The following is a 27222-nucleotide window of genomic DNA, read 5'->3' as shown; positions in this document are numbered from 1 at the left end:
TGCAAACTTACAGTGAGGGTTACATTTTCATTGTAAAGCGGGAGGCCAACGCATGCTGCATCAGCACTGCAGCGCATGCAGTGAAGTCTTGCACAGAGCTTTAAAAATCATCAAATTTTGATTAAGGCAATACATGCAACTGGGATGCCAGCATATGAGAATGACTCTTACAATTTAAGTCCTTAAAGAGCTTGGTGGAAACAGGAGTCTATAATTTAGCCCACATGTGGAGAAAACCGCGTTATTCCCTTAATTTTCTCTTTATTTTCTCCAAAGTAATATTGTTTAGTCTGTGACGCCGTCTTGGACCCTACACCCGGTCTGGAGCACCTCTAGCCAATGCTGTAACACTAACGGGGCGGACTGTCTAATGAATTACTTGGAAACGCGCCTGTGCTTGCAGCGGGTAAATTCGCTCTCAGTGCAGCCATGCAGCCAGTCTCAACTAAACCTTCTTAAAACGCAGGTTTGAATGCAACTTGTTGGCGTTTCTCTAATCTTCCCGGTGGAGAATTGTTCGCATCAGCTCCAGGAAGTCCCCGTGTCTTCCACCGGGGGGTTAATAATTACTGGAGACACCCCACAACGATCTGCATCCTTGCGCATACAACGATGGTTCGCCGGTACAGCAGTTTTCACACTTTTCAGACATAGTGGGGATTTAACTCTGGTAATAAAAAAAGAGAGCAGCTTTGCCAGTGACTGTGAAGAACTCGTTGAAAGTGTGAGAAAGTGTCAAATATCAGATTTGAACGCTGACCACACGACCGCCTTAACTGTATTTATACCCACACGAAGGATCTGCCTTTCAGATAAGTGTTGAAGGAACCTCAGCGCGCACAGCAGCAACATCTACAGAAGCAGATGCACTTTTAGTATAATCAGTCTGAGTTCCGACTGTTTGTACTGGACGTGCGTAAATAAAGGACGCCTCCGAAGACATTCCGGGATAGCTTTTATTCTTTGCTCCAAAAAGAGACTGAATATCAACAGACGAAGAACATCCACGGTACGTTTTATTGTCTTTCTTTCTTTCTTTCTTTCTTTCTTTCTTTCTTTCTTTAATAACCTCTGGGTAGACCGGTGACTGTTTGTTACCAATACGCATGGATCTGAGTGCGCAGAGCCGATGATTCAAAGACATCTAGTAAAGTTTATGTTTTTAAGTACAAAAAGAACTAACACAAAGACACAAGTAAAAGGAGGTACGCAATAAAAATTAAACAGCTCAGCGGAGAATTCTAAAATAATATATACAAAAGATACGACGAAGTGTGATAAGGTCACTGGCGCAGTTTACGTCCCTTTAGGATTATTTTAAGCGACACGGTAGGAAATGAAGAAATTTAAAGTAGGCTACAATAAGGCAACAATATGCTATAGACTGAATATAGAAGTCCCTTTGAGAAACTAATGCGATCTTAACATGAGCGATAAGACGTAAGAGATGTGAGGTGAGAAAAGAACAAAAAACAAAACGCACATGTAGAAAACCTGCATGAACCTGCATGAAGCTCCAGTGTGCCAAAAACGGATTCACAGGGCGAGTAAGCCTGATCTTGTCGGTCTCAGCTGAAGGTTGTTGCAGCGTTTAAAGGCAGTTTTGCTCAGGGAAATCAGGAAAACCCCAAAGACCTTTTAGCTCCCTAATAAATATAATTGATGTTGCAGAGTTATTCTTTTCAAACAATGGTAGCATATATTTGCTGGACCTGACTTCATTTATTTATGTAGAACGCTCTTTAAAGCTTCTTAAGTAAGAGGCTCAAACTTACAGATCTCATGTATTACAGAGCATAAGCTGCAGTGGGGGGACACAATTGAAAACATGTCGTACTTTGGTATCTGTAGAAGGTTTGAGCAAGACATTTAAATGAATTTCCGCCTTTACAACTGTTAAGGTGGATTAGTGAACAGCAAAGTCAACTAGTCAATTTCAAGTTGGAAAAATAGACCTGTGTGCTCTGTTGCAGTTCCCCCCCTTTTATTAGAACACTGATGTGAGAGATGATAAGCAAAATGAAAGAGATTCACCACCACAGTGCTCTGATGAAATGTGTCTTTCAGCACAGATTGTAACCCCATTTCACCACTGAGAGACACTCTCACACATGTGGAGTTTCCACTCTCACGTTCACCCTCACACCATTTTCTCCCCCTTCCCCTCACAGTCAAGCAGAAATGTGACACACACACACACACACCAGGAGACACACACAGACTCATCGGTGCACATACACCTTAACTATCAGGGTGTGACTGAAGATGAAGAACTGAATCCACCATCTATTTATAACCAGGCATTGCTTAATAACACTGAATAGAAAAACAGAAAAAATTGAAGATTATATTATTTTTAAATGAGTAGCTTTACCGTATTATGATAAAAGATTTTTCTCCTATTATTTCAGGCAGGAGACGAGCGCAGACGGGCACAGACAACTCATTTGCAGTTTTTTAGGCATTATATAAAATTCTGGTTTATCAGTTCATGTTGCACGAGTGCAGATGTTTAATCTCCTCTTACATTTAGAGAATATAGAAATTCAAGAATCACTGGTTGCTTTATGCCTCACTTGTTGGAGTCACATTAATTTTTCACCTATAAAATATTGAGCTATAATATATTGTGAGGTATGAGGACTTAAGTGAACATTATTTGTTTTGTGTGTCAGTTTCAGGTTGAATATTTATTGTGGGAAGTAAATATGCCCATTTTTTTTAGCTTATAGTGGCATTTTGATGAATATTGTCTTTTCATGTATAACACAGGATAGAAGAGCAGGATGAGCATCTGCTTTGGCATTTAACATGCAGCTTTAAACTTTAGCAAAACATCTCATATGCAGCCATCCGTGTTACTGTATAATTATGTGTTAGCTTAAAAATCATCCATGCACATTTTTATCTAGCTCTTGGAGCATCACTAGCTAAAGCTAGAGCTGATGAAACCAGTACATGTCATTTGATATGGCCACTGGATACAAATGAGAACTCTGTCTTTGTCTACCTCTGAGATCACGAGGTGAATGGTCCACCACTTTCAGTGTTAACTTTATATTTGCTGTGAAAGAATGTAAAGGTGTAGTAATGGTAACTAAGAGAGACAAGCCTTATTAAATGTTTAACTGTAAAATCTAGAATTATATAATGAAATGAAAGTCAGTAGACAGGAACCCAGTGAGACGCCAACAGCTTATTTCTCTCAGCTTCTTCTTTCTGGCACAGGGATTACCAAAAGATATGGACAGAAAAGCACAGTAATGACTGAGTCTTCCAGTGCATGTGAGTAAACACATGAAGGTAACTACTTCAGCTGCTTCCCAGAGCTGAACATTTGAGAACTATAGAGCTATGGTTCACACTTTTAGTATGTAATATAATGCAAACTTTATTGTCCCAACATGTACGTTTCCAAGACACAAAAACACTAGAAGCATAGTGTCATCCTTACATCCTTACACAAGTGCTGCACAGTACATTGCAGCATTACAGCATCTGCTTAGCATTACAGCTAAGCAGATGGTGAAGCAAGCAGTGTCTGTGAAGAAGAGTTCACCATTTGGCTATAAAACACTCCATCCTGAGAACATATTTTTGCTAAAACTCCTGCAAATTTCAGGGGAAGCTATATTCATTTGATTATTGCTTCTCTACCAAAGAACTGTCAGTGCCAATGTAATGACTGCTACTGAGTGTCTGTGCTATCACTCATCCATCTCATCTCAGGATGAGCCTTCATGCCTTAGTCATTAAGTAGCTCAACTTCTGACATAAAGGAGAGCTAACTACTGGCAGATAGAGTGTATTTCCCAAGACACTATCAGTCAGTCTGATAGCAGGTCTCAGTGGAGCATAACTTACAGACCAATGCATTAATGCTCTAAGCATAATGAATTTGTCACTGTGTGAGTCCATCGACTGTATATAAAAGGAGAGCGGTGTACCTTACTGCGAATGTAGCAACTTGTCAATCACAAGGCTGCACAGTGCTTTATTGTCTTTGATTATCAAAAGCAGACAATAGCAGAAATAAAAACTATAGTAACACAATGATAAAGCTTTAATTGTATAGCCCTTTTCAAAAAATAGTTACAAAGGTGTTTTACAGAACACATTAACTGACTCAGGGCTGTGGGGTGACACTATGACACCTGTCACAGTATGAAAGACTGGATACGTACTACACATGTCACCAATTTGTTACATGGTTAACACAGAGACAGACAACATAATCACATTTACACCTACAGCCAATCAAACCCCACATGCATTGGGGATAGATTACCCAGAGAGAGCCTACTCAGACAGTGGGAGAACATGTAAGCACTACACAGAAGGCCCCGGACTGGATTCAAACTGGTACGCAGTTTGGTACTGGGTGACTGTACTAACCACCACACCATCATGGTGTCTGTTAAAAAAAGAAAACAACAAGAAAAATAAATAACACAAGGCTAGATAAAATACGTGAGTAATATGACAGGTATAAGACTTGAGACAAACAAAACTTATGGGGAAAGATTTTAGTGAGGTATTAAATCTTGTAATAATAAAATTAAATTTCAGCTGTGATTGGTGGAAGGCCATCACAGCAGTCTTGATGACAGAAACAGGGAGTGCTGCTTGTCAAAGAGGGCTCGATTACATTAGGGTGGAAATGTTATTAAAAAACACACGCATGCACACGCACATGCACAAATATAGGCTATATTTAGAAGATATTTAATATCAGCTATACATTATCGCTGAATTACCAGCAAACCGCTCAAAAGTGAAATATTACATATAATTAAACTACTAGTTTAATTATATTTTATTAGTAACACAAAACGGAGAACAGATCAGGTGGGAAAGCTGTAGGAACTGTCGTCAGATACATAAATATGCAAAGTGAGTCAGCATGTTGTAAGCACAGTAATCTATGAAGTGGAGATGTGTAATAAGAGTCCTGCTAAGTGTCATAGAGGTGTTATAGGAAACATTTTTATGTGATGGAAAAAATTACTCAGACAAACTGTCTGATTTAGTAAAGCAGCTGATTGGTTTGAGAGATCACATTGTCTGATGGTTTTGCAGTAAATAAGACAACAATGTAAGGTGGTGAGTGAGCTGCTGCAGTATTCTAACTACAAACTATGTTTTTAAAAGCTGTGAAAAGCTTAAAGAAACAGACCCACAAGTCAAAACCAGTTGTTGATCTCTAAGAAGAAAAATGAGCAGGCTTTGTTAGATAAAACGTGCCAGCTCACAGTCGCCATTCAAGCTAAAGGGTAGAATTGAATCATTTCAGATTTGAGTTCTGTGATTTGCCTGGAAGGTATATAGTATTAGGAACCTTGAACTGTAAGAACTCTTGGAAAAAAACAAAAAACTGTTTTTAAGGTCCTAGGACCCTTATGCCATCATTAAAAGACCCTTACTCTTATAATACCTTTATTAATACTACTGCAGTAATAGTTAAAAAAAAAAAAGAGAGAGGCTTAAGTGCAGAGCTAGTGTTGCATGTTATTTCAGGAGCAACAAAACAGCTTCACATCCTTATACTGAGTTTAGTTAAACAAAAATGGCGGTCACACAATGAAGGTTACATACATTACACTTCTGTTCGTGCTTCCGCTCATTAAGTCCAGAAGAAGTGAACAAGTCACTGATCGCAGCGTGCAGCAAAAGGTTGAATGAACTGCACTCAGACAGTTTCAGGCTGAAATGGACTGCTGATGACCTATAATGAAAACAGTTGTGAACACGCTGTCAGCAGTCCAGAAGACAGTGGTCCGCTGAGGTTGTCATTTATGAAAACATGCAGTTTTCGATATTTGAATATATCAGGACCGCTCACCCAAACATTTTGTGAGAAAAAAAAAGTTTTCATAGGACTCTATACAGTCCTGTCTTAAGCTAAGTACATCTCATTAATCAGTAGCTTGCAGAACCACCTTTAGCACCAACAACTTTTTCTGTATGACTTTCTCAGTCTTTTGAAATTGCTTCAGTTCATTGAGGTTTGCAGTCATTCATTTATGCACAGCTCTCTTGAGATCCCATCACAGCATCGTAATTATCCTGAACTCTGAACTTTAACTCGAACATTGCAGCACCTTAATTGTTTTGTTTGTGCATGGCATTGTCCTGTTGTGTGACCCAGTTTTGGCTAAGCTTTAGCCGTTGGACAGATTTCCTCATATTTGACTCTAGAATATTTTGCTGTACAGATGAGTTCTTGTTTGATTTAGGCACTGCAAAGCATCTGGGTCCTGTGGCTGCAAAACAAGCCCAAATCATCACCCCTCCGCCGCCGTGCTTGAGAATCGTTATACGGTATAAGGTGTGTTTATTTTTTGCTAAACATGGTGCAGTATATTATGACCACCATCTCCACTTTAGTCCAACCTGTCCAGAGGTCTTGTGGTATATTCAGAGGCAGCTTTGCAAAGCTAAGCCTTGCTGCCATGTTCTTTTTAGAGAGGCGAGGCTTTCGTTTGGCAATCTTTCCAAACAAGCCATGCTTTTTTAGTGTCTTTCTAATTGTGCCGTCATGACCTTTAACATTTAACATACTAACTGGGGCCTGTAGAGTCTCAAATGTAACACTTGTTTTGTTTTTTTTAGTTTCTCTGAGTATTACACAGTCTGACCTTGGGATAAATTTGCTTTGATATCCGCTCCTGTGAAGATTGTGGCACAAACCTGAACGGTCAAAACTACCAAGCTGCAAAAAACTTGTGCCTTTAGAGAGGTGGTCACACTTGCTGATGATTAAAAAATGCAGTGCATGTTACTAGCAGCACGATGCTACTACTTAACCTCTTAATTCCTAATTCCGAAGCACGAGTGGTGCACTTAGTGTTTCACATGACTGCACAGAGAGCTGTGAAAACTTTCTTTTTCACATATTGGCTGACCTAACAGACACGTGTCCACATTTATTCAGATATTCTTCCGTACTACTTTGATTTATCAACTCCAGGATCCAATATGAGTCTTGTTTTGAGTTTACGTGCTGTGTTAGCTTTCTATTTCAGTTCTTCAAGTGTCAAAACATGAAAACAGCCAAATGGAAGTTAGAAGAAACAGTGCAGTTTGTTAAACTATGCTGAAAAAATATATTTTCACTTCTACAGATAGAAGTTATTCCAAGTCAGTCTTCATTTCATGGTACGGGTCGCTTCTTTCATTAAATCCTCTTGTTAGTTTTCATGCTGCTGGGTTTTCGCTTTACACTGGAATTAAAGCAACCCAGAAAATTAATGCTGTATCAATGGTAATCCTGCTGGATTTACAGGCGAGATTATTTGAAAGGGAACACAATCAGTGTGAGATTTTTTTCACCCAGGAAATGACACGCCTCTGTCAGTCTGTCCTATTTTTCTGTTTATCGTTTTCCACATCATTTCTCCAGCAGCGGAGACAACCCACCACGTTGTTTCAGGCCTTGCAATGTTGTTCAAGTTTTGTTTTTTTTTCATGATGATTTCTAACCTCAGTCACCCAAAGTTTATGTCTGTTTTCAGTCTGTTTTCCTGGCTCTCTTTCCAGGCCCTTGATTTTCTGGTCTTGACTCTTTTGCTTTCCTCACTTTCTTTTTAGTCCCTTTCTTCTCCTTATTTCCCGGCCTTGAATTTTTTTCATTGCTGTATCCCTCCTCCTTCAACTAATCTGCAGTCAGGCTGTCGGTATAATTAGAGCTGATTCCTAGGGTTGGGCCCTCCAGATGAAAGCTGTAATTTTAAACCATGAGAATTTGTCACTTGCTATGAAAATGACTGCAGGGGTCATGTTTGATTTCACAGAAAGCTGCACTCCCTGCTCTCACAGCAGCAACCTATCAGGCCATTAGTGGTCAGTGTTTCAAGATGGACTACATCTTGAAAGATGTATATTTCTGTTACTTCAAGGCAGCTCAGGGAAATAGTTAGCTCACATTATCTCAGAGCCTGTAATTTGCTGACTGAAAGCTTCTAAGTTAAAAATGTCAAACAAGCGTAACATAATACAGTATAATTTCTAATACTGTAGAAAAACAGTTTTTAAGGTTCACTTAAAATTTTCCTTTTGCTTGAAATTTAAAAAGACAATTTAGGGTAGGAGGAGGACCAGAAAAGTTTAAATATTAGTAGTTTTACATGTTACTTGCTATATTAAAAAGATTTTAATGATAATAGCTCAAATAATGAAATTTTATGTGTTTTGGCTTCTACAGGGAAAATTAATTTTTGCATGTTAATAATTTATACTGTAAAATGCAGAAATACAACAACAAGGGCAGACTGAATGCTTTAAATTTATTTATAGGTCCAAACCAATCTAAAAGAATAGATACAAACAGATATAGGTGACATGCATAATTTAAGAGAATTTCCAAGTTTTCTTGTACTTTGAATTTTCACTTAGATACAAACAAAATGTCATAGCGGTCCAGAAGCTGCACTTGCCACAAGTGATCACCCCAGTGGGTAGCTTGTACACAGAGATGCTCCTCCTGATACAACCCCAAAGGGGAATTGTGCTTCTGGAGCCACTTGCACCACTAAGCTTATAAAGAGAAAAAATCATATTAAGCAGAACTGAGTTCAACTGATGTGGCCCAATCCAAGTTGTAATGTTGCACCTTGGGAATGGCAAATTAATTTCCCACCCTGTCTTAATTCCCAAGTAACACAAAAAATGGATCACATTAGCATTTATGTTAATTCACGTGTTCCACAAAGTCCAGCTCAGCTGATAGCCTTCAACGTATCCAAATGTATCCTTTTAAAGATGCTTTAGCCTTCCCACAGTTGCTCGTTATCTGCAAGCTGCTTTACAACCCCCTTCCATTCAAGCTCTTCCTTTCATGCAGCTGCAGACTTAATCATTAGGTATCATATTCTGTGTGCAGATGAAATGGCAAAGAGGAGTGCTCTTCCTTTCGTGTGCATATGCGAAATGCAGAAGTTCAGGGAGGTAAAGACATGCAGCCAAATATAAACAAATAATATAAACAAACGCCTTAACGCCCACTCACATCCTGGGCCATTCGACCTCAATAAATCACATGATAAGGTGGGGCTTGGTTTCACAGTGGGTTCACTCAAAACTGATTGTGGCCCACACCCGTTTTCACACCTTGGCTCATGTGATTAGGTAGATAGGGACACTCCATAGGGCTTCAGATCTAGGAGTCTCCACCAATTGTGCTTAGAGCTGAAGAAGCTTCTTGGATGAGAGGTGAAACATCTTCAAGAATACTTAAAGAAGTCCAGACATTTTTCTTTTCAAGCTCCTTAGACAACGATGACCTGGATGTCTGAGAACCTTCACAGACATATTCTTTTTTAATTTTTTGCTAACATGTGACTGAAATTTCACCACAAACACAGCAGAATGGATAATCTTATACGGCATTAATATAATGATGAAAACACACAAACACACCTTCTCATGAACAGGTGGCACTCCTGAGGCTAAAATCAACTCCATAAGATTGCATGTTTGAGACAGTTTTTCATTTGGAGCCTTATTATGAATAAACCACAGAGAAATCAGGGGAAATAGTGATAGAGTATTGGGCTAAGGGACATTTTTTGAGACAGGGACAGCATTTTTTCACAGTTAGCACACCACTTATGACTACAACGTAGTATTTGACCTTTAAAAGCAAACAGATATGGGGAAATAAACCTGGAATAAGACTGAAGATTTAATTGCGTTAATGTCATTTTGATATTTAAAGAAATGTTTTTGCAGGCAAACGTTGCATTTGGCATTTGATACACACCTGAGCTGTGTAACTGCATCCTGAACACAGTATTGTCAGCTCATCCTTAAAATTTTAAAGGCAGCTGAAAATGTGTTAATTGACAACATCTTTCTGTTAGAAATGTTACTCAAGTTTTGCTCAAAACTTCTTTTAAATTAGATAGTCAAGATGTCAGACTATACTGATCCTTTTACTTACAAATAGGCTTACACACATATTTTCTGGGGTTCTGCAATGCTCTATGGATCCATCCAGTTTAATTGACAATAAAATCGATATGCCATCTCTGTGAGAGCTACAGCTGTCTCGGTTTACTCACCAACTAACTGTTACCGCTCTTTTTTAGGCGCACTCCGAAACCATTGTTTTACTGTCAAAAAGTTTATTTTTCTGCTATTTTTAAACACACCACAACTTGACCATTAAAAAAACCTTTATGTACATTATAGGCATGTGTTGAGAGGCTTAAAAAACAATGAAGAGTAAACAAAATGACAAGCAATAGTGTGATAAGAAAAAAAGGGATTGCAGCTTTTGGATGAATACGTCTGTAACAAAGCAGCATCACAAAGTCTGAATTCAGTAAATCAGGAGTCACATAAAGTAACACGAAAATAAATCTTTTTTTTTAATTAGGTGTAACGTAAACATTGTTTCCCTGTACATTACTATTTGTATTCTCTGTCATGTTTCCCATAGTATTAGGTTATACTTTAGCATTTGGAGTTCTGGTCTATCTTTGGCTCTCTTTGCTTTTTCTGCCTCATCCATTTTTGTCACTATAGGAAGACTAAACCTACTATAGGCTTTCATGTTGTCCTCTTCAGTATCAAACATCCGCTGTTGTCTCCTGGATGGATCGTTGATCCTAACCTCTGGTGAATCACTACCCCTTTACTTTTATGACTCATATACACAGTCTAACACAAAAGATAAAGATAAAAGCACTCCCGTTTGTCACCGTCAGGTGATATGAAATCCAGCTTTAGTACTTCCTCTTGCACTCTCTCTGTGTGTCTGTAACACACACACACACACACACACACACACACACACACACACACACACACACACACACTGCAAATTATACTGTTGTTACAATTATCTAGACAATTTTATTTATTTCATTTTTTTTAAATGCCCAAAGTAATGGGTAAAGTGAATAACACTGATTATCTCTTCATCCTGGCACCTGTTAGTGGGTGGGATACATTAGGGAGCAAGTGAACATTTTATCCTTTTGACAAGGGCCAAATTGTGATAGTTGGATGACTGGGTCGGAGCTTCTCCAAAACTATAGCTCTTGTGGTGTGTTCCTGGTCTGCATTAGTCAATACTTATCAAAGGTGGTCCAAAAGAGGAATGGTGAGGAACCAGTGACAGGGTCATGGGTGGCCAAGGCTTACTGATCCAAGATACAAGCTTTGGTATTCGTTCGGTATTCGGTATTAGTTTGAATTGCTCAAAAAGGTACTGCTGGTTCTGATAGAACGATGTCAGAATGCACAGAGTATTGCAGTTTGTTGTGTATTAGGCTGCATTGCTGCAGACCAGTCAGGGTCCCATCTGTCCACTACCAAAACCACCAACAATGGACATGTGAGCATCAGAACTGGACCATGGAGCAATGGAAGAAGGTGGCCTGATCTGATGAAGCATGTTTTACAACATGTGGATGTGTGTAGCTTACCTGGGGAACTCTTGGCACCAGGATGCACTGTGGGAAAAAGACAAGTGTGCAGAGGCATTGTGAAACTTTGGGCAATATTCTGCTGGGAAGCCTTGGATCCTGCCATCCATGTGGATGTTACTGTGACACGTACAACCTTTCTAAGCATTGTTGCAGACAAAGTGCACCCTTTCATGGAAACATTATTCGCTGATAGCCTCTTTTAGCAGGATAATGAGCCCTGCCACAAAGCAAAAATGGTTCAAGAATGGTTTGAGGAGGACAATAATGTACTTGAGGTGTTGACCTCAAAATCCCCCAGATCTCATTCCAATTGAGCATCTATGGGATGTGCTGAACAAGCAAGTATGTGGACTATGGGGGCTCCACTCCCCAACTTACAAGACTTAAAGGATCTGTTCCTAACATCTTTCTGCCGAATACGACGGCATACCTTCGGGGGTCGAGTGGAGCCCATGGGTCAGGCCTGTTTTGGCAGCAAAAGGGGGACCAACACAATATTAGGCTGGTGGTCCTAATATTATGCCTCATTGTTGTGGCCAGACTGCTTTGAGCTGATAGAAAGGCAACAATAGCTCAAATAATAATTTTTACAAAGTATTTAGAAGATTACACTGTGTGGTATGTGAGCTAAGGACAGGAAACTGAGACTATAATTTACTTGGGCTGACCAAAATTGGGAAATTGATTGAAGATCTGGCGAGTTTCAGCCTCTGCTGCATCATTCACAGGGTAGGATCAAACTTTGGTATAAACAACATGAAAGCATCGAGCCATCCTGCTTTATATCAGTGTTATGTCATTGATGTGCAATCGACAAACCAAGTGTGTGACACTACCATGGAAATATATACCACACTCTCTGAGGAATGTTTCTGACACCCTACTGAATCAGTGCCACAAATTCAGGTAGTTCTGAAAGCAAAAGGGGATCCACCCTGGTACTAGGAAGGCTGGATTAAACATTAAAGTATAGTAAATTATTTATATTCACAGGACATTAGCTTGTCTTTATAGCCAGGCATAGGTACTACCAGTGCACTTCACAAAATTCAAATATACCAACAGTTTTCTCAGTCTCAGTGTTCCTCCTACAGCATCCTATAACATTTGCATTCTGATAATCTCTGCACTGTGTTATTTTTTTTAGGCCAGCTTTCAATGAAGGGCATCTAAGGTGTCCCAGATTTACACTCGTCCTGTTCCACTTTCAAAGGGTCACGCACATTATATTACTGGTGCGAAGACTGTCTGCGTGTTGATAAAGTTTATTTTGTGCAGAAATGAGGAGAGAACAAAAGTCAGAATTTGCTTTTAAACCAGTTTTATGAAGCTGGTAAAACTAACCATTTGGATGCCTTTAATTTATGGGAATGAATTTTCTACCATCTGTCACTTTCCTTCTCAGCTACTGTAATATGTCCTGAAGTAGACACAGAAAACTATAAACATACCGCGGGTTAACCTCCTCTTCTTTCCACACTTTCTAGTCATTTTCTGGCACCACAAATCAACATGAAGCTCCTTCAGTGTTCTCTAGTGCCAGTTACTCCAAGGACTGTGTGGTCCTTGGAGTGAACTGCGTGGGTTATGTTTCTCTCTCTCTCTCTCTCTCTCTCTCTCTCTCTCTCTCTCTCTATATATATATATATATATATATATATGTTTCATTTTTCTGTGTGTTGCTCGGTGATGCAGATGTTGCGTGAGTTTGTGCCTCTACATATGCATGCTTCTCCACATGTGCAGCCCACACAGGTTGAGAAAAACACCTACTCTTTATGCACCCAAGAACACGCAAGTGTGCAACTTGTGCAAGTTCCCCCACTTAAAATGATGACAGAGGTCAGTAATTTGCACCAGAGGTACACTTCAACTGTGAGAGACAGAATGTGAAAAAAAAATCCATGAATTCACATGGTAGGATTTGTAAAGAATTTATTCGTAAATCAGGGTGGAAAATAAGTATTTGGTCACCTCAAACAAGGAAAATCCCTGGCTCTCACAGACCTGTAACGTCTTCTCTAAGAAGCTTTTCTGTCCCCCACTCGTTACCTGTATGAATGGCACCTGTTTGACCTCATCATCTGTATAAAAGACACCTGTCCACAGCCTCAACCAGTCAGACTCCAAACTCCGCCATGGCCAAGACCAAAGAGCTTTCGAAGGACACCAGCAAAAGAATTGTAGACCTGCACCAGACTGGGAAGAGTGAATCTACAATAGGCAAGCAGCTTGGTGTGAAAAAATCAACTGTGGGAGCAATCATCAGAAAATGGAAGACATACAAGACCACTGATAATCTCCCTCGATCTGGGGCTCCACGCAAGATCTCATCCCGTGGGGTCAAAATGATCATGAGAACGGTGAGCAAAGATCCCAGAACCACACGGGGGGACCTGGTGAATGACCTGCAGAGAGCTGGGACCAAAGTAACAAAGGTCACCATCAGTAACACACTACAACGGCAGGGAATCAAATCCCGCAGTGCCAGACGTGTTCCGCTGCTGAAGCCAGTGCATGTCCAGACCCGTCTGAAGTTTGCCAGAGAGCACATGGATGATACAGCAGAGGATTGGGAGAATGTCATGTGGTCAGATGAAACCAAAGTAGAACTTTTTGGTATAAACTCAACTCGTCGTGTTTGGAGGAAGAAGAATACTGAGTTGCATCCCAAGAACACCATACCTACTGTGAAGCATGGGGGTGGAAACATCATGCTATGGGGCTGTTTTTCTGCCAAGGGGACAGGACGACTGATCCGTGTTAAGGACAGAATGAATGGGGCCAAGTATCGTGAGATTTTGAGCCAAAACCTCCTTCCATCAGTGAGAACTTTGAAGATGAAACGAGGCTGGGTCTTCCAACATGACAATGATCCAAAACACACCGCCCGGGCAACAAAGGAGTGGCTCCGTAAGAAGCATTTGAAAGTCCTGGAGTGGCCTAGCCAGTCTCCAGACCTCAACCCCATAGAAAATCTGTGGCGGGAGTTGAAAGTCCGTGTTGCTCGGCGACAGCCCCAAAACATCACTGCTCTTGAGAAGATCTGCATGGAGGAATGGGCCAAAATACCAGCTACTGTGTGTGCAAACCTGGTAAAGACCTATAGTAAACGTTTGACCTCTGTTATTGCCAACAAAGGTTATGTTACAAAGTATTGAGTTGTATTTTTGTTATTGATCAAATACTTATTTTCCACCCTGATTTACGAATAAATTCTTTACAAATCCTACCATGTGAATTCATGGATTTTTTTTTCACATTCTGTCTCTCACAGTTGAAGTGTACCTCTGGTGCAAATTACTGACCTCTGTCATCATTTTAAGTGGGGGAACTTGCACAATCGGTGGCTGACTAAATACTTTTTTGCCCCACTGTATATATATATATATATATATATATATATATATATCTATATATCTATATACATATATATATATATATATATATATATATATATATATATATGTATATAGATAGATAGATAGATAGATATCGTGTCCCACTGATCTATAACTCTGTTACTGTTCTGCACTAAGCTGCTAAAAGACAGTTTTTCCTTACACCTGTTGCAAAGAGGTTGCTCATATAGGAGATCACTGGATATGCATAAACAATTTTTGCCTGTGTGCTGACTATAATGATAGGAAACAGCATCCAAATGCATTGGCAGCACACGCTTGGCTAGAACACAGTTAAAAGGCAGTTCACCTACTCAGATCAAATGAACAATGATTATTGTCTGAAGCCAGGCACGTAGGTTTGAGAAGTGAAATCGAGGAGCATAAAATGTATATTTCTTGCATTTAAATTAATCAAGAAAGTTCTTAATTCATGCATTTTTGACTTTCATTATTGTGCACAAGAAAACACTGACTTATGCTAAGTTATGAAATCTTTAACAACAAGTGCATAGCTGTTATGTGTACACCTTCTAGGTCTGTGTGTTTTTGTGTCTGTGTCACTGTGCCAGGAACTTTAAGGAATAATAAAGTTTTGAAAAATTTAACTGAGATCAGAATGGCGTTGTCTGATCCATTAGTACTGAGTACTGATACAGTAATGTAGCAACACTCAGCGACTACTCATGGGTCAGATCGTCAACATTGTGACAGGATTTGTGGCTGGTGCAATCCCACTGTAAGATGATTTCTAACCTTGGGAAGGTTTCTTATTTAAGAAATGTTATACTGATTTAATGTGTTTTTGTGATGCAAAAATCAAAGTTACTTTTGTTTTTACTCATGCCAGCAGCAGTAGCTTAGCCATGCTTACTGTTTTCAGGTCATAGCTGGTGTAATTATATCAACATTTGTAATCAAATTAGGCAATCTCTCATCTGAATGGTCTGGGAATAACTGTGGTTGCTGGACAGTTTCCATGCATGTCCTGCAGCAATAAACTTTACCACTGCATCTGTGAAACCAAATGTCCAGAACTGATAGTAAATGGTCTTTAAGCTCTGGTCTCTCGTCGAATGTTGTACGAGCAAGTCCAGAGGATTCACAACAATAGAGTGGACGGCAAATCTTCTACCCACTGCACAATCCAACCTGTTCCTTAAACCCAAATAAAGGTCTCTTTCAACCCAGTATCACACCAGACATGTAACAGACAAGCCAAAAGAAAGTAATCATGGGAAAGCATTTAAACAGACATTACTAACACATTTGCGTGTACGTACGTATTAGCCACCTATCTTAATAGATTCTGGCATTGATGGATCCTAGAATAGACTTCATATCCTTCTTTGTCACTAGCAACTTCTTGGCCTTAAATATATCATCTGCCCCTGCTGGTACATATACATCTGCATGCCTGTCCTTTTCACGACTTGGAGAGGCAAAGCTTGAAATTGAAATGGTGGACCTGGTCTGTTACATGCTCTGCGATGCCATTGGGTTGACTATTTCCAGCTATGTGCTCGGACAAGTTCAGTTCAATTCAATTCAGTTTTATTTATATAGCACCAAATCACAACACTCACCTCGAGGTGTTTTATATTGTAAGGTAAAGACAAGCAGTAGAAAGAAACCCCAACAATCTGACTACCCTCTATGAGCAATCACTTGGTAACAGTAGGCAGGAAAAACTTCCTTTTAACAGGAAGAAACCTCAGGGTAAAAGAGGGACAATCATCTGCTGGGCTAAGAGAGGGAGGCAAGACAAAAGAGACAAAAGTACAAATTTGGTCATTGTCTAGTTCATGTGCGATGGACCTCTACAGAAACTGCAGATGCTGTCTCAGAATGTATCATTTTACACCATCACTGGGTTCCCAGATGTCTTTCTCAGTTGGCATAAATTGAGAAAGACATAACCCTCATAAGCCCACCACACATTCAGGCACATAGCACATCCATGCTCACCTACCATTCAGTGCATGCTTGATTAAACACTAGACATTAGCTGACAGCAAAGGTAGCAATGGCTCTGCCTCTTGGTTAAATCAATTTGCCTATCTACACTGGGCCATACGTCATATGCAGGCCTGCTGCATTTGGAGGGTATTATCCTTTCACCCAGACCAACAACCAGCCTGCCTCACATGCTGCAGCATCTGCTTTGACTTAACCCAAGCCTGAAATAAATGAATTTCTGATTTGTGAATGGCATGTGGAGCAATGGCTCCAACTGGGCAGAGATGCAGTATTGTGGGTGCTTCAGTTCTGCTTTTTGTCACACCCACATGAGTAATTGTAACTTTTTTTTCTTTTTGCTTTTTATTATTGCAATCTTGAGATGTTGTTCCCACTAAGTTTTTTAAAGGATGATAAATGCACATTTCAGCTTAGCATCAGGCCTTACTGCATTAGACCTTCAATTTCAAAGCCAGATGTAGACATAATCGCTTTCACACAAACAGTATAGAGCCAATTTTAGGCAAGGTCTGGCCTTGATTGAAAATCTTCCCCTCTTATCCATTCATTATGAATCTCATTAAGTCATTGTGCTGTAAACCAGGCCCTTAGGAGATAAGCTTTGTCCTTCACTTGTCTGATGTGTAAACAGATAAGCTGTTTAATCATCTATCATACATGCTACTAGCACATGTGTTTGTGAGTGTGTAGGTGTGGGGGTGACATTCACTAGAAACATATTAGAGTATAGCAGCTTGCATCAGGGATAAGTGAATGAATAATTCAGCGTTGTCCACAACAGTCTTATTGCAGCCTCACTCTGTGGTGCATTCAGTATTACAACACTAGGAGTAAGCGTCATTACCAGACACTCTCCGCACGAATCAGTCACTTCTGTGCTGATGCAACGAAGCACTGGGATGACTGCAAAGTAGTCATGCTGTGTGAGCTGTGTGATGTTTCACTCAGCACCTCTGACACATGTGCACATCGTGTTTTTTGGTAATATTTTATGTGTACTATGAATAACTATATCTTGAGCTACTCTCATACACAAGGATGACAGCGCTGTGTTTGTATGCACATCTGGGAATGAATCTCCACTCCTGTCTCGGTGTTAACCATGGTCACTGTTGTTGTTCTTCTTCACCGTGTTACTGTTTACGCTGCTGTGTGGACACTGAGTGATGATGATAGGCAGAATGCATATGCAGTAAAGCCAGAAGTAGCCATCCTAACGACTCAGTATTACGGTTTTAACAGTGGCTGCTTAGTTGTGGATTATGCATGAATCAGACCTAAAAAACAGAACAAAAATTTGATGTAACCCACTTGGATTTATAGCCAAGGCTTTTGTAAAAATTATTATTTTAGTTTTCTAATTATTAAGCAGCTGGCTTATGCTTGTAGCAACGCTCACCCTGGGGTTAAAAAACAAAAGGCAAAAATGTTCAAAACCAGTAAGTACTTACCTTCACAGTACCTTTTAATAAGGATTATTTTAAATGAAGCTGCAGTGAAGATTAGCAGGGCTCGATTACCATTCCTTGTGTGTCTGACTCAGTTTTAGTAATAAGCTTGTATGTACAGTGAGTACTCTGTGCCCTTTTCTTGGCTGTTTAAGCATACACGTCTTTGATGGAGGAAAGCCAGTAGTCGACTGACCTCTCAGCTATTCGAATGTCATGGTCCTGGCTTGGAGCAAAACAAAGCAAGCACGAAGAATTTGTATTGTATGATGTGAGGGAACTTTAAATAAAATATCTCAGTTTACACTAGCTGCCTTGGAGTGAAAGGGGGATCCCACAGGAGGAGATGAATGAAGTAACTACAGGCAAGGAGACTGATGACTACCCGGGCCCTGAAACGGACTAAAGGGTTTGATCAATGAATGGATGAATTAAAACTCTTTTATACTTGCTAAGCAGTCCATAGGACACTTATAATGAACCACAGACCAATGAATATCAAAGCTGTCTCCATGTTTAATAGCGGTCACAGCAGAAAAATATAGAAGGTTAAGTCACTATAAGGAAGGGATTAGATGTCTTTGTCTTTAATTTGAAAAAAAAAACAAAACAGTGACAACTAATGTGGTTAGTACATGGTTATTAGCAGTTGTTAACATGTTCACACATCTTTTCCACGTACTCTGTCTAGTATTATTTTTATTTTTTAAAACAAAACTTTTAATACATTATGATATCTATGGTTTTGTACAGTAAATATACAGTAGAAAACAATTCTTTTATTAAACTTACTCTTGCTAAGAAGACATCACGGCAATGTCGCCTCGCATCAACGCTAAGAGAATATCCATGATGTCGATTCAACTTTCATTTTGGAGCTGTTACCAAACTATACTACGATTAGATGCTGAGACAAGGCTGCCAGCTGATGGTTATTTGCCATCAAAATAGTAGTCCTCATCCCCAACCAATCACTACAGATGGATCCCCCAACCCGAGCTTGCTTCAGAGTTTTCTTCCTGTTTAATGAGAGTTTTTCCTTCCCACTGTTGCCAAGTGTTTGCTGTAGGGGATTGTGTGATTGTTGGGGTTTTCTTTCTAATATTGTCTTTATCATACAATACACAGCACCTTGATTGTTGTTCCTTGTGTTGTTTAGATGTTTTAGGTTGTTTGAACTTTTTTTATTTTTTCATAGGGGTCTAACCAGCTATTACAGCAGTAAATCTGCAAGTACGTCATTCCACATAGCTAATTGTGACACATTTACTGTTGTGCTGCGGCATTCGTTGAAATGTTGTTAAAGAGACACCATCAGTTACAGGAAAGAGAAATTGATTAGTAATGTCTTTTCCTATTTTCCCATCAGAGGCAGAAAGACACAACACAGGAACTTCAGATTAGAGTCAGCTGACCTTTATTGTCTCAGTGTTTGGATATGATTCACTTTGAGTCATGCTGCCTGTGGAGCTCTGTGGAAGTCAGCGCTGGTTGTTAGATACACCATTCTAGTCTTGTTTGGAACACCTTAATAAATATTAGATGCACTGCCAATAAATTTGGTCATTCGTGGTCCTCAGATGATGGTTGTTTTTAGGTAAATGTCTCAATAACAACTGGTTTGATTGTCCTGAAATTCGTGTTCATCTAATTTAATGAGTGAACAGTTTTTGTTTTACCTGATGGTTCTTAAGAAAACAGCACATATGAGAGCAAACACTGCAAAAACAAACCTTTATAAATTGTACTGAGGATGAATTATAAAAATGGTCATGGCCGCTTGAGAGTTTGCAAATGAATGCATCAAGACTGATGAGACTGGCACCGAGACACCAAGAATGTTTCTTTTGCTACTTAATATGCCAATTTATTGTCACAGCCCAAGCACAATAATCCCTCTCAAGAGCCCAGCTGCCAATCAACACTTCACTTAATGGAGGTGATTTGCGGAGTTGTATCAGGAACAAACATACACTTGGAAATCGGTCTTGACAGCAATAATGTGCAAGCTGAAGGATGTGTTAAATGTGAAAAGGCAAACATTTGTAATTACCGTGGCAAACGCAGTTGTTTGTTTCCCAGCCACCACATTCCTTAACGCTTCAAAATCACTTCAAAGCTGGTTGATGTGTGAAAAATTAAATCAACAAAATCCCTAAAAATAATTAACAACTTTGCAGACTTTGTTCTGCTAGTAACTCCTCTCCCTAATCATTTCATGTTTAAATGAATAAAACCCACTTCCCACACAAAACTCAGCTGAGATTTTACAATGTGGCTTTTTCACAGTACCTGACAAGAATAAAGATTTACATGACAATTTGCCACATACGCTATAAGTGGTAAGTAAATCATGCTGTTGCTCTTCAATGATAAATGAAAGCAAACGTAATACATGGATGGAGAGCTGGAGGGTCGTGATTAGCAGTCATTTGAAGTTTTCGTTCCTTCTGGGACATAACGCCACTTTTCCACATTTCAGTTCCTATCTCTTTTGTTGTATTTGAAATTGAGTCAGCTTCCCTCGTGTGATAATGTTCTGGTACCGTTGCCTGGAAGAAACATTTCCCTTTGTACTGCTACACTCCAATTTACCATCTCCCTTCAGAGTAATGTGAATAAAAAAGTAAATACTTTCCAAAGTATTGACTTTTGAAGAAACTTTTTTCATTTTTTTCATGAAATATTAATTTGTGCTGCAATTATTTGAGATAGAATATCGTTTTTATGTAGTTGTTGACAATTTAGTCTTACAACTACACAACAGGAGTGTGGGTGTTAATCCATGGATCAAGTCACGATACTCTTTTCAGAAATCACAGTTGAGTTTGCAGTTTATTCACATGCGGTGATTGTAGGTGGTTTGTCTGTGTATGTCTCTGTTCATATAAATGATATGATGATGCACTGCAAAATACAACATTGCTAATAATTTTTCTTTCATTTGACTCACCTAGAAAGAAAATGCCTCGGAAGAAGCTGGATGAAAATCTGACAAAACCTCGCAATCTTTACGGACTCTACAAGTGAACATCTGTCTGACAGGCGATGCTGTGAGAAGAGAGATATGGATGTTGAAGAATTACCTATGAGCTACATTTATAAGTTTTTCCTTGGTTTGATGCTGATCCTGTAACTGTAGTGCTTTGGCTTCCCAACATCATTAGAAATAGGGAGCAAAGCCAAGTTACAGTCAGAACCTGACTAAGCTTTCTTGTGGACTTCAGAAAAGATAAGGGAGAGAGAGAGAGCAAGCAAACCTCTGTATCTGTTGTCATCATCTTCCTACGCACAGTTCCCTGGTTTGCTTTATTGAAAAGGAGGAGCCCATTAAAGCATTTGATAGATAGGAAAAGCTTGGTCTGAAGGTGTGGTTGCTGGCTGGCTGCTGGTTGGAGATGAGATAAGAGCGTGGGGGAAACGAGAGAGACAAGACGTGCCTTTCTGACGGGAGATGAATACAAATTAGGATTTTGCCCTCCTGCAGCTACACCAGTTAAGCGAATCAATACTGAAGTGGAGAAATGGTCAATTTTGTCTCTGATTCATGCCAACTAATCATCAGTATCATTAGTTCTAAACCAAAACTGTGGAATGAGTTGTTTTCTAACGGTTAATATGAAATAGTTTTTTTGGAATAAAAGGGTTGATGAATTAAGGAGGAGATCCGTTTACAAATGCGGTTTCAAAAAAGTTAGAAAAAAGAACATTAAAAGACGGACTTCTGGTCAAAACCATCAGTGCCACACCATCATGGCCTTTTTCAGTGTTACATCTGAACTGATCCGTGTACAGTTGTAGATTATAGATATGAGACTGGATTCAAAGCAGGTTTAACAGAGTGGAGGCGAGATGGAGCTGGACAACAGCTCACTGGACTACTTCATTAGAAACTTCACAGAGATTCCTAACACCACTACAGCACCACCCTGGAGCGAGGCCACACTCCTCGGTTTCCAGGTCTCTCTGTCTGCTCTGTTAGCCATTGTCACCTTGGCTACTGTCCTTTCAAATGCCTTTGTCATCGCCACCATCTTTCTGACCAGGAAGCTCCACACACCTGCCAACTTCCTAATTGGCTCCCTCGCCGTCACAGACCTGTTGGTTTCCATTTTAGTCATGCCAATTAGCATCGTGTACACTGTCAGCAAGACCTGGTCGCTGGGGCAGATTGTTTGTGACATCTGGCTGTCATCTGATATCACATTCTGCACCGCCTCCATCTTGCACCTGTGTGTAATTGCGCTGGATCGCTATTGGGCTATCACGCACGCGCTGGAGTACTCAAAGCGCCGCACCATGCGCCGTGCAGGGATCATGGTTGGGGTGGTGTGGGTGATATCTATATCGATTTCCATGCCTCCACTTTTCTGGCGGCAGGCCAAAGCCCATGAGGAGCTTACAGAGTGTATGGTGAATACAGATCAGATCTCTTACACCCTATACTCCACCTTCGGCGCCTTCTACGTTCCCACAGTGCTTCTCATCATCCTCTACGGTCGGATTTACGTCGCAGCCCGCTCTCGCATTTTTAAGACACCGTCGTCGTCTGGGAAGCGTTTCACCACAGCGCAGCTAATCCAGACCTCTGCAGGGTCCTCTCTCTGTTCTCTTAATTCCTCCTCCCACCATGAAGCACACCTACACTCGGGCAATGCGGGGGGTGTGGGAGGAGGAGGGGGAGGGTCGCCTCTGTTCATGAACAGCGTAAAAGTCAAGCTGGCAGACAATGTGCTGGAGAGGAAACGTCTGTGTGCAGCACGGGAGAGGAAAGCAACCAAGACACTGGGCATCATCCTGGGCGCGTTCATTGTCTGTTGGCTTCCCTTCTTTGTTGGCACGCTTGTCATGGCGATATGCAAAGAGTGCTGGTTTGATCCAGTGCTGTTTGACATCTTTACATGGCTGGGATACCTGAACTCCCTCATCAACCCTGTCATCTACACCGTCTTCAACGACGAATTCAAGCAGGCTTTCCAAAAGCTCATCAAATTCAGACGGTGCTCCTGAAAAAAAGACAAGCGTGGATTAAAACTGGCATATCCAGTGAGAAAAAATGGAGCGAAAAAGGCAAAACAAAAACAAGAAAATAGATAATAGTAAGAGTGGAACTACTGTGCAAAAAAATGTATCATCTTGATAAATGTGATTTTTTAAAATACATTAAATATCTGTGCATAGACCTTTAGATACCTACAGTATTTCAATTATAAAGACTTGTGCATGCATCCTACAAAAGACCCCCCCCCCCCCCCACCTTTCCAGACATTGCGATGTGCCAGAATTCCCACACCTAAGACGAACTAAAAAAGAAGTTTGGGAAATCTATTTAATATGAGAGAGACATTATTGTTATTTCTTGGAGCAAGGAAAAGCTTCTACACAGATAAGGACCGGTGCGACTGTTTGGAAGGAGCAAACTCTGAGCGACTGAGTTCAATCGAGCCAAAAAAGAAAAGCCATGAAATGTATGTTGTCTTCATCTCTGTGTCATACTGTACGCTGCTTCTCCTATGTACTGTAAAGTTTCTGTGCAACAGTAAAGAACTTAGAAAGACTCCAACTTCTAAAGGCTCAGAAAAGGTTTGTCCATGTATGCAAATGTGCATTAAATGTGTGGTGGGAGGCCTGTGCGCGCGCATGTGAGTAAAGGTAGACGTGTTTGAAGAAGAAGTGAGGATTTCGAAAAGGAAACTGCATTTCAAGTCCAAATATTAATTCTGACAAATAGACTGTGGCCTGATATTCATGACTGATTTGCAAACTTTTAGAGAATCCCTGAGCTCCCTACCATGAGGAACAGCACAAGGTGGACGGCCTGCTGGCTATATAAGTACATATTTGTGGTAGCTTCACTTTGTCTCTACATCAGTCTGACAATGATTGGATGGATCGCCCAGTGTAATGGACAGTCTTTGAAGATATTATGCTGAACCACCAGCTCAGACCCTTAAAATGAATATATTATTTATGTGCAATTTATTTGTTCACATTTCCTGAGTGTGCTTTTTGATGCTTCAGCTCATTGTGCAGCAGAGTAAGGCTCTCTTACTGCGAAATGTATTTTTAATGAAATGCTTCTTTTTTGTTGAGCTCAGCAAAGGCATCTCAATAATGGTGTACATTTTCCTCATTTTCTGTCATTTACATATGTTACATGCTTGGACGTTCATATATTTTTGACATGGATGAAGTTAAAAAAACATGAAAACAAAGAAAGGCAACCATATGTATTAGGTTTGAACCAGAATTGAGAAAAAAATCTGATTTAAAAACTATTAACAATGTTTGGTTGTCAAAATGTTTCTTTTACTTTTTGCTGTTTGGCATTTTGGCATAGATTTCCATACGTGGTAATTACAGGTTCGGTTAGAGGAGGCAAGGCTTATAGGCTCCAGTTTCTCTTTAAAGATGTCAGATGAAGAGCAGCCAATCAGAATATCAGTCAGTCAGTCTTTAGCCTTATGTCACTGGGGGCAAATATGTTGATTGTTATTTGAAAAGCTTCAGTATCAGACTGAAGTTGACTGAAGATTCTTTGCAAATCAAGTAAATAAATATTAGCATATATAAATAAATATTAGCTGTTTGTTTGTAGTTTTACACGTCCCACATGTTTCAGTATGTTCATCAGAAAGCATCAATCATCTACCATTTAATGCTGGGCAGTTAGTGCAGATGAGATTTGTTAGACATGAGAAATAGATGTATACTGCTATGGGAGCATTGAGCCTGAACTGAAATAGTAAAAGCAGGGCCGAACAATAAATTAATCAAGCTCATAACTTTATAATGTTCTGTAAAACTGACAATAACTCCAAAGCCAGGTGGTAATTGTATGTAGCTTTATTACTGCATACATGCAGAAACGCAATCTAGTGTAAAAATGAGCAATCATTTTAGTCATTTTAGTAGTTATTTATTTTATTTTTATTTTGCCCCAGTCATCAAAGCAGAAAAGGTTTTAGGTCAGAATTGCTGCTTCAATGCACGCTGACGACTAATAAGGACAGAAGTCAGATTTTCCCTTTAACATTCTAGCTAGACTTTAAATAAGTAATCATTTTGAAAGCGTATGGCCTTCACAGTGTCAAATTAATTAGACAGTGAATATACAAAGATCTGTGAAAAGAGGTCACATTTGCCTGAATTTGTCTGTGGATTGTGTAATTCAGGATACAGAATTAAACATGCCACAATTAGTAAGATGGCTATGGCCTTTGGGATTTCTGAGGTCATAGATAAATATTGAGCAGAAATCAAAACAAATCACAGAAAACTGAATTTCTGTACAAAGATAAGTTAAGATGCAAAAGAAGTGTTCAGACAGTTGAGCTGCTCAGACAAATACCACATAATCTTGGGTTCAAATCAGGCTGCACATGCCTGTTTTAACTGAGTTCTCTAATATAATCTCCAAACATTTATATGGATGAAGAAAATGAGAAAGCCAAAAGCAGTCCTGTCACTCTGGATGAGCTTGGACAGGAGATGGCTTCAGATAACGAAAGGCTGTCTTAAGCAGTGAAACCAAAATGTCAGGATGCACTTAACCTTATGAGATGGGAACTGCCACTTCCCGACCTGAGCAAGGCTGAAAGGGAGCACAGAGGGAAACAGCTGCAAGAGGGTAAGTGGATTTAAAGCAAGTGACAGTCCTACAAGCTCACAAAATGAAAGTGTCCAACAGACTGTTGAACTGTTAACCAAGTCAGGCCAACGTGTAATAAAGTACCACTTGGTATATAACATACACATTATGTTACTTGGAAAAAAATCAAGTTAGAAGTATTCTGGCAGATTTTCTATAAAAATATCCTGTAGATTTGTTTAAATGGCGAATTTACGTACATAAACTCAAATTGGATGTTTTCATAATGTCATGACAAAAAAATTTGCACATTCTCTCAGCACCTTCCTCATGAAATGTTCAGATCAGCACAGTGTAAAAGCTAAAGTTGGCTGTTTGCTGATGTGGAGCATTCGGTTATGTGTTAAAACAGTGCCACAATCTTCACATCTTCACAATTCACCCCAAAGTCAAACTGTGAAATGCTCGGAGAAATTGCAAGAAGCCTAGGAGCTGCATCGCAGACTCTCCAGCCTCATTTAGGATGTTAAAATGTTAAAGTTCATGACAGTACAATTAGAAGCAGACTGAGTGAGTCTGGCTTGTTTAGACGGATTGCCAGGAGAAAGCCTTTTCTCTCCAAAAGTACATTGCAGAATGGCAAAGTTTCATCTGAACAAACCAAGAGATTTCTGCAACAGACAAACTCAACGTGAAGATGTCGGGTCATGATGTTCAGCACCACATTTTGCAGCACAAACGCCTTACACCAACAGATAGTGATGGAGGTGTGATGATTTGTGATGGTTTTTTCAGCCATAAAACCCGGGCACCTTGCAGTCTATGAGTCGAATATGAACTCCTCCGTATTCAGAGTTCTGTAGAGTCAAATGTGAGGCAATGATGATAATGACCCAAGACAAGCAGCAAATCTACAACAGAATGTGTGAACGAAAAAAATTCCGGTGTTGCAATGGCCCAGTCAAAGTGCAGACCTCAACCTTATTAAAATACTGTGGAAAGACTTTATACTGTAGAGAAGAGCGAGCCAAGAGTCCTCCAAAATGATGTGAGAGACTAATAAAGTCAAACGGACACTGATTACTTCAAGTTTTTGCTGCTAAAGGTGATTCTACAAGCTACTGAAGCATGGGATGTATTTACTGTCTCAAAGCACTGCTTTTTATTTGTAGGCGATGTAGTCATGACCCAAAGTCCTGAAATATAAAAAATACTGAGCCAAATGTGCCTGAAGACCACAACACATGAACTTGAAAGTAACAGCTGTTCAAAAGTCTTTGCAGGTCTTTACACACACACACACACACACACACACACACACACACACACACACACACACACACACACACACACACACACACACACAA

The 27222-nt window shown here is 39.9% G+C and overlaps 1 protein-coding gene across 1 annotated transcript; it reads left to right on the top strand.

Annotated features, from left to right (window-relative positions):
• Positions 1–326: 326 nt before the first annotated feature.
• htr1d (5-hydroxytryptamine (serotonin) receptor 1D, G protein-coupled) lies at positions 327–27222 on the top strand. The gene is made up of 2 exons (XM_085143562.1): positions 327–1009; positions 21222–27222. The coding sequence occupies exon 2, from the start codon at positions 22117–22119 to the stop codon at positions 23272–23274; it is 1158 nt and encodes a 385-aa protein (XP_084999688.1). The 5' UTR covers positions 327–1009; positions 21222–22116; the 3' UTR covers positions 23275–27222.

The sequence above is a fragment of the Neolamprologus multifasciatus genome, chromosome 19 (assembly GCF_963576455.1).
Source record: "Neolamprologus multifasciatus chromosome 19, fNeoMul1.2, whole genome shotgun sequence".
Classification (NCBI taxonomy): Eukaryota; Metazoa; Chordata; class Actinopteri; order Cichliformes; family Cichlidae; genus Neolamprologus; species Neolamprologus multifasciatus.
This window is presented reverse-complemented; position numbering and strand designations above follow the sequence as displayed.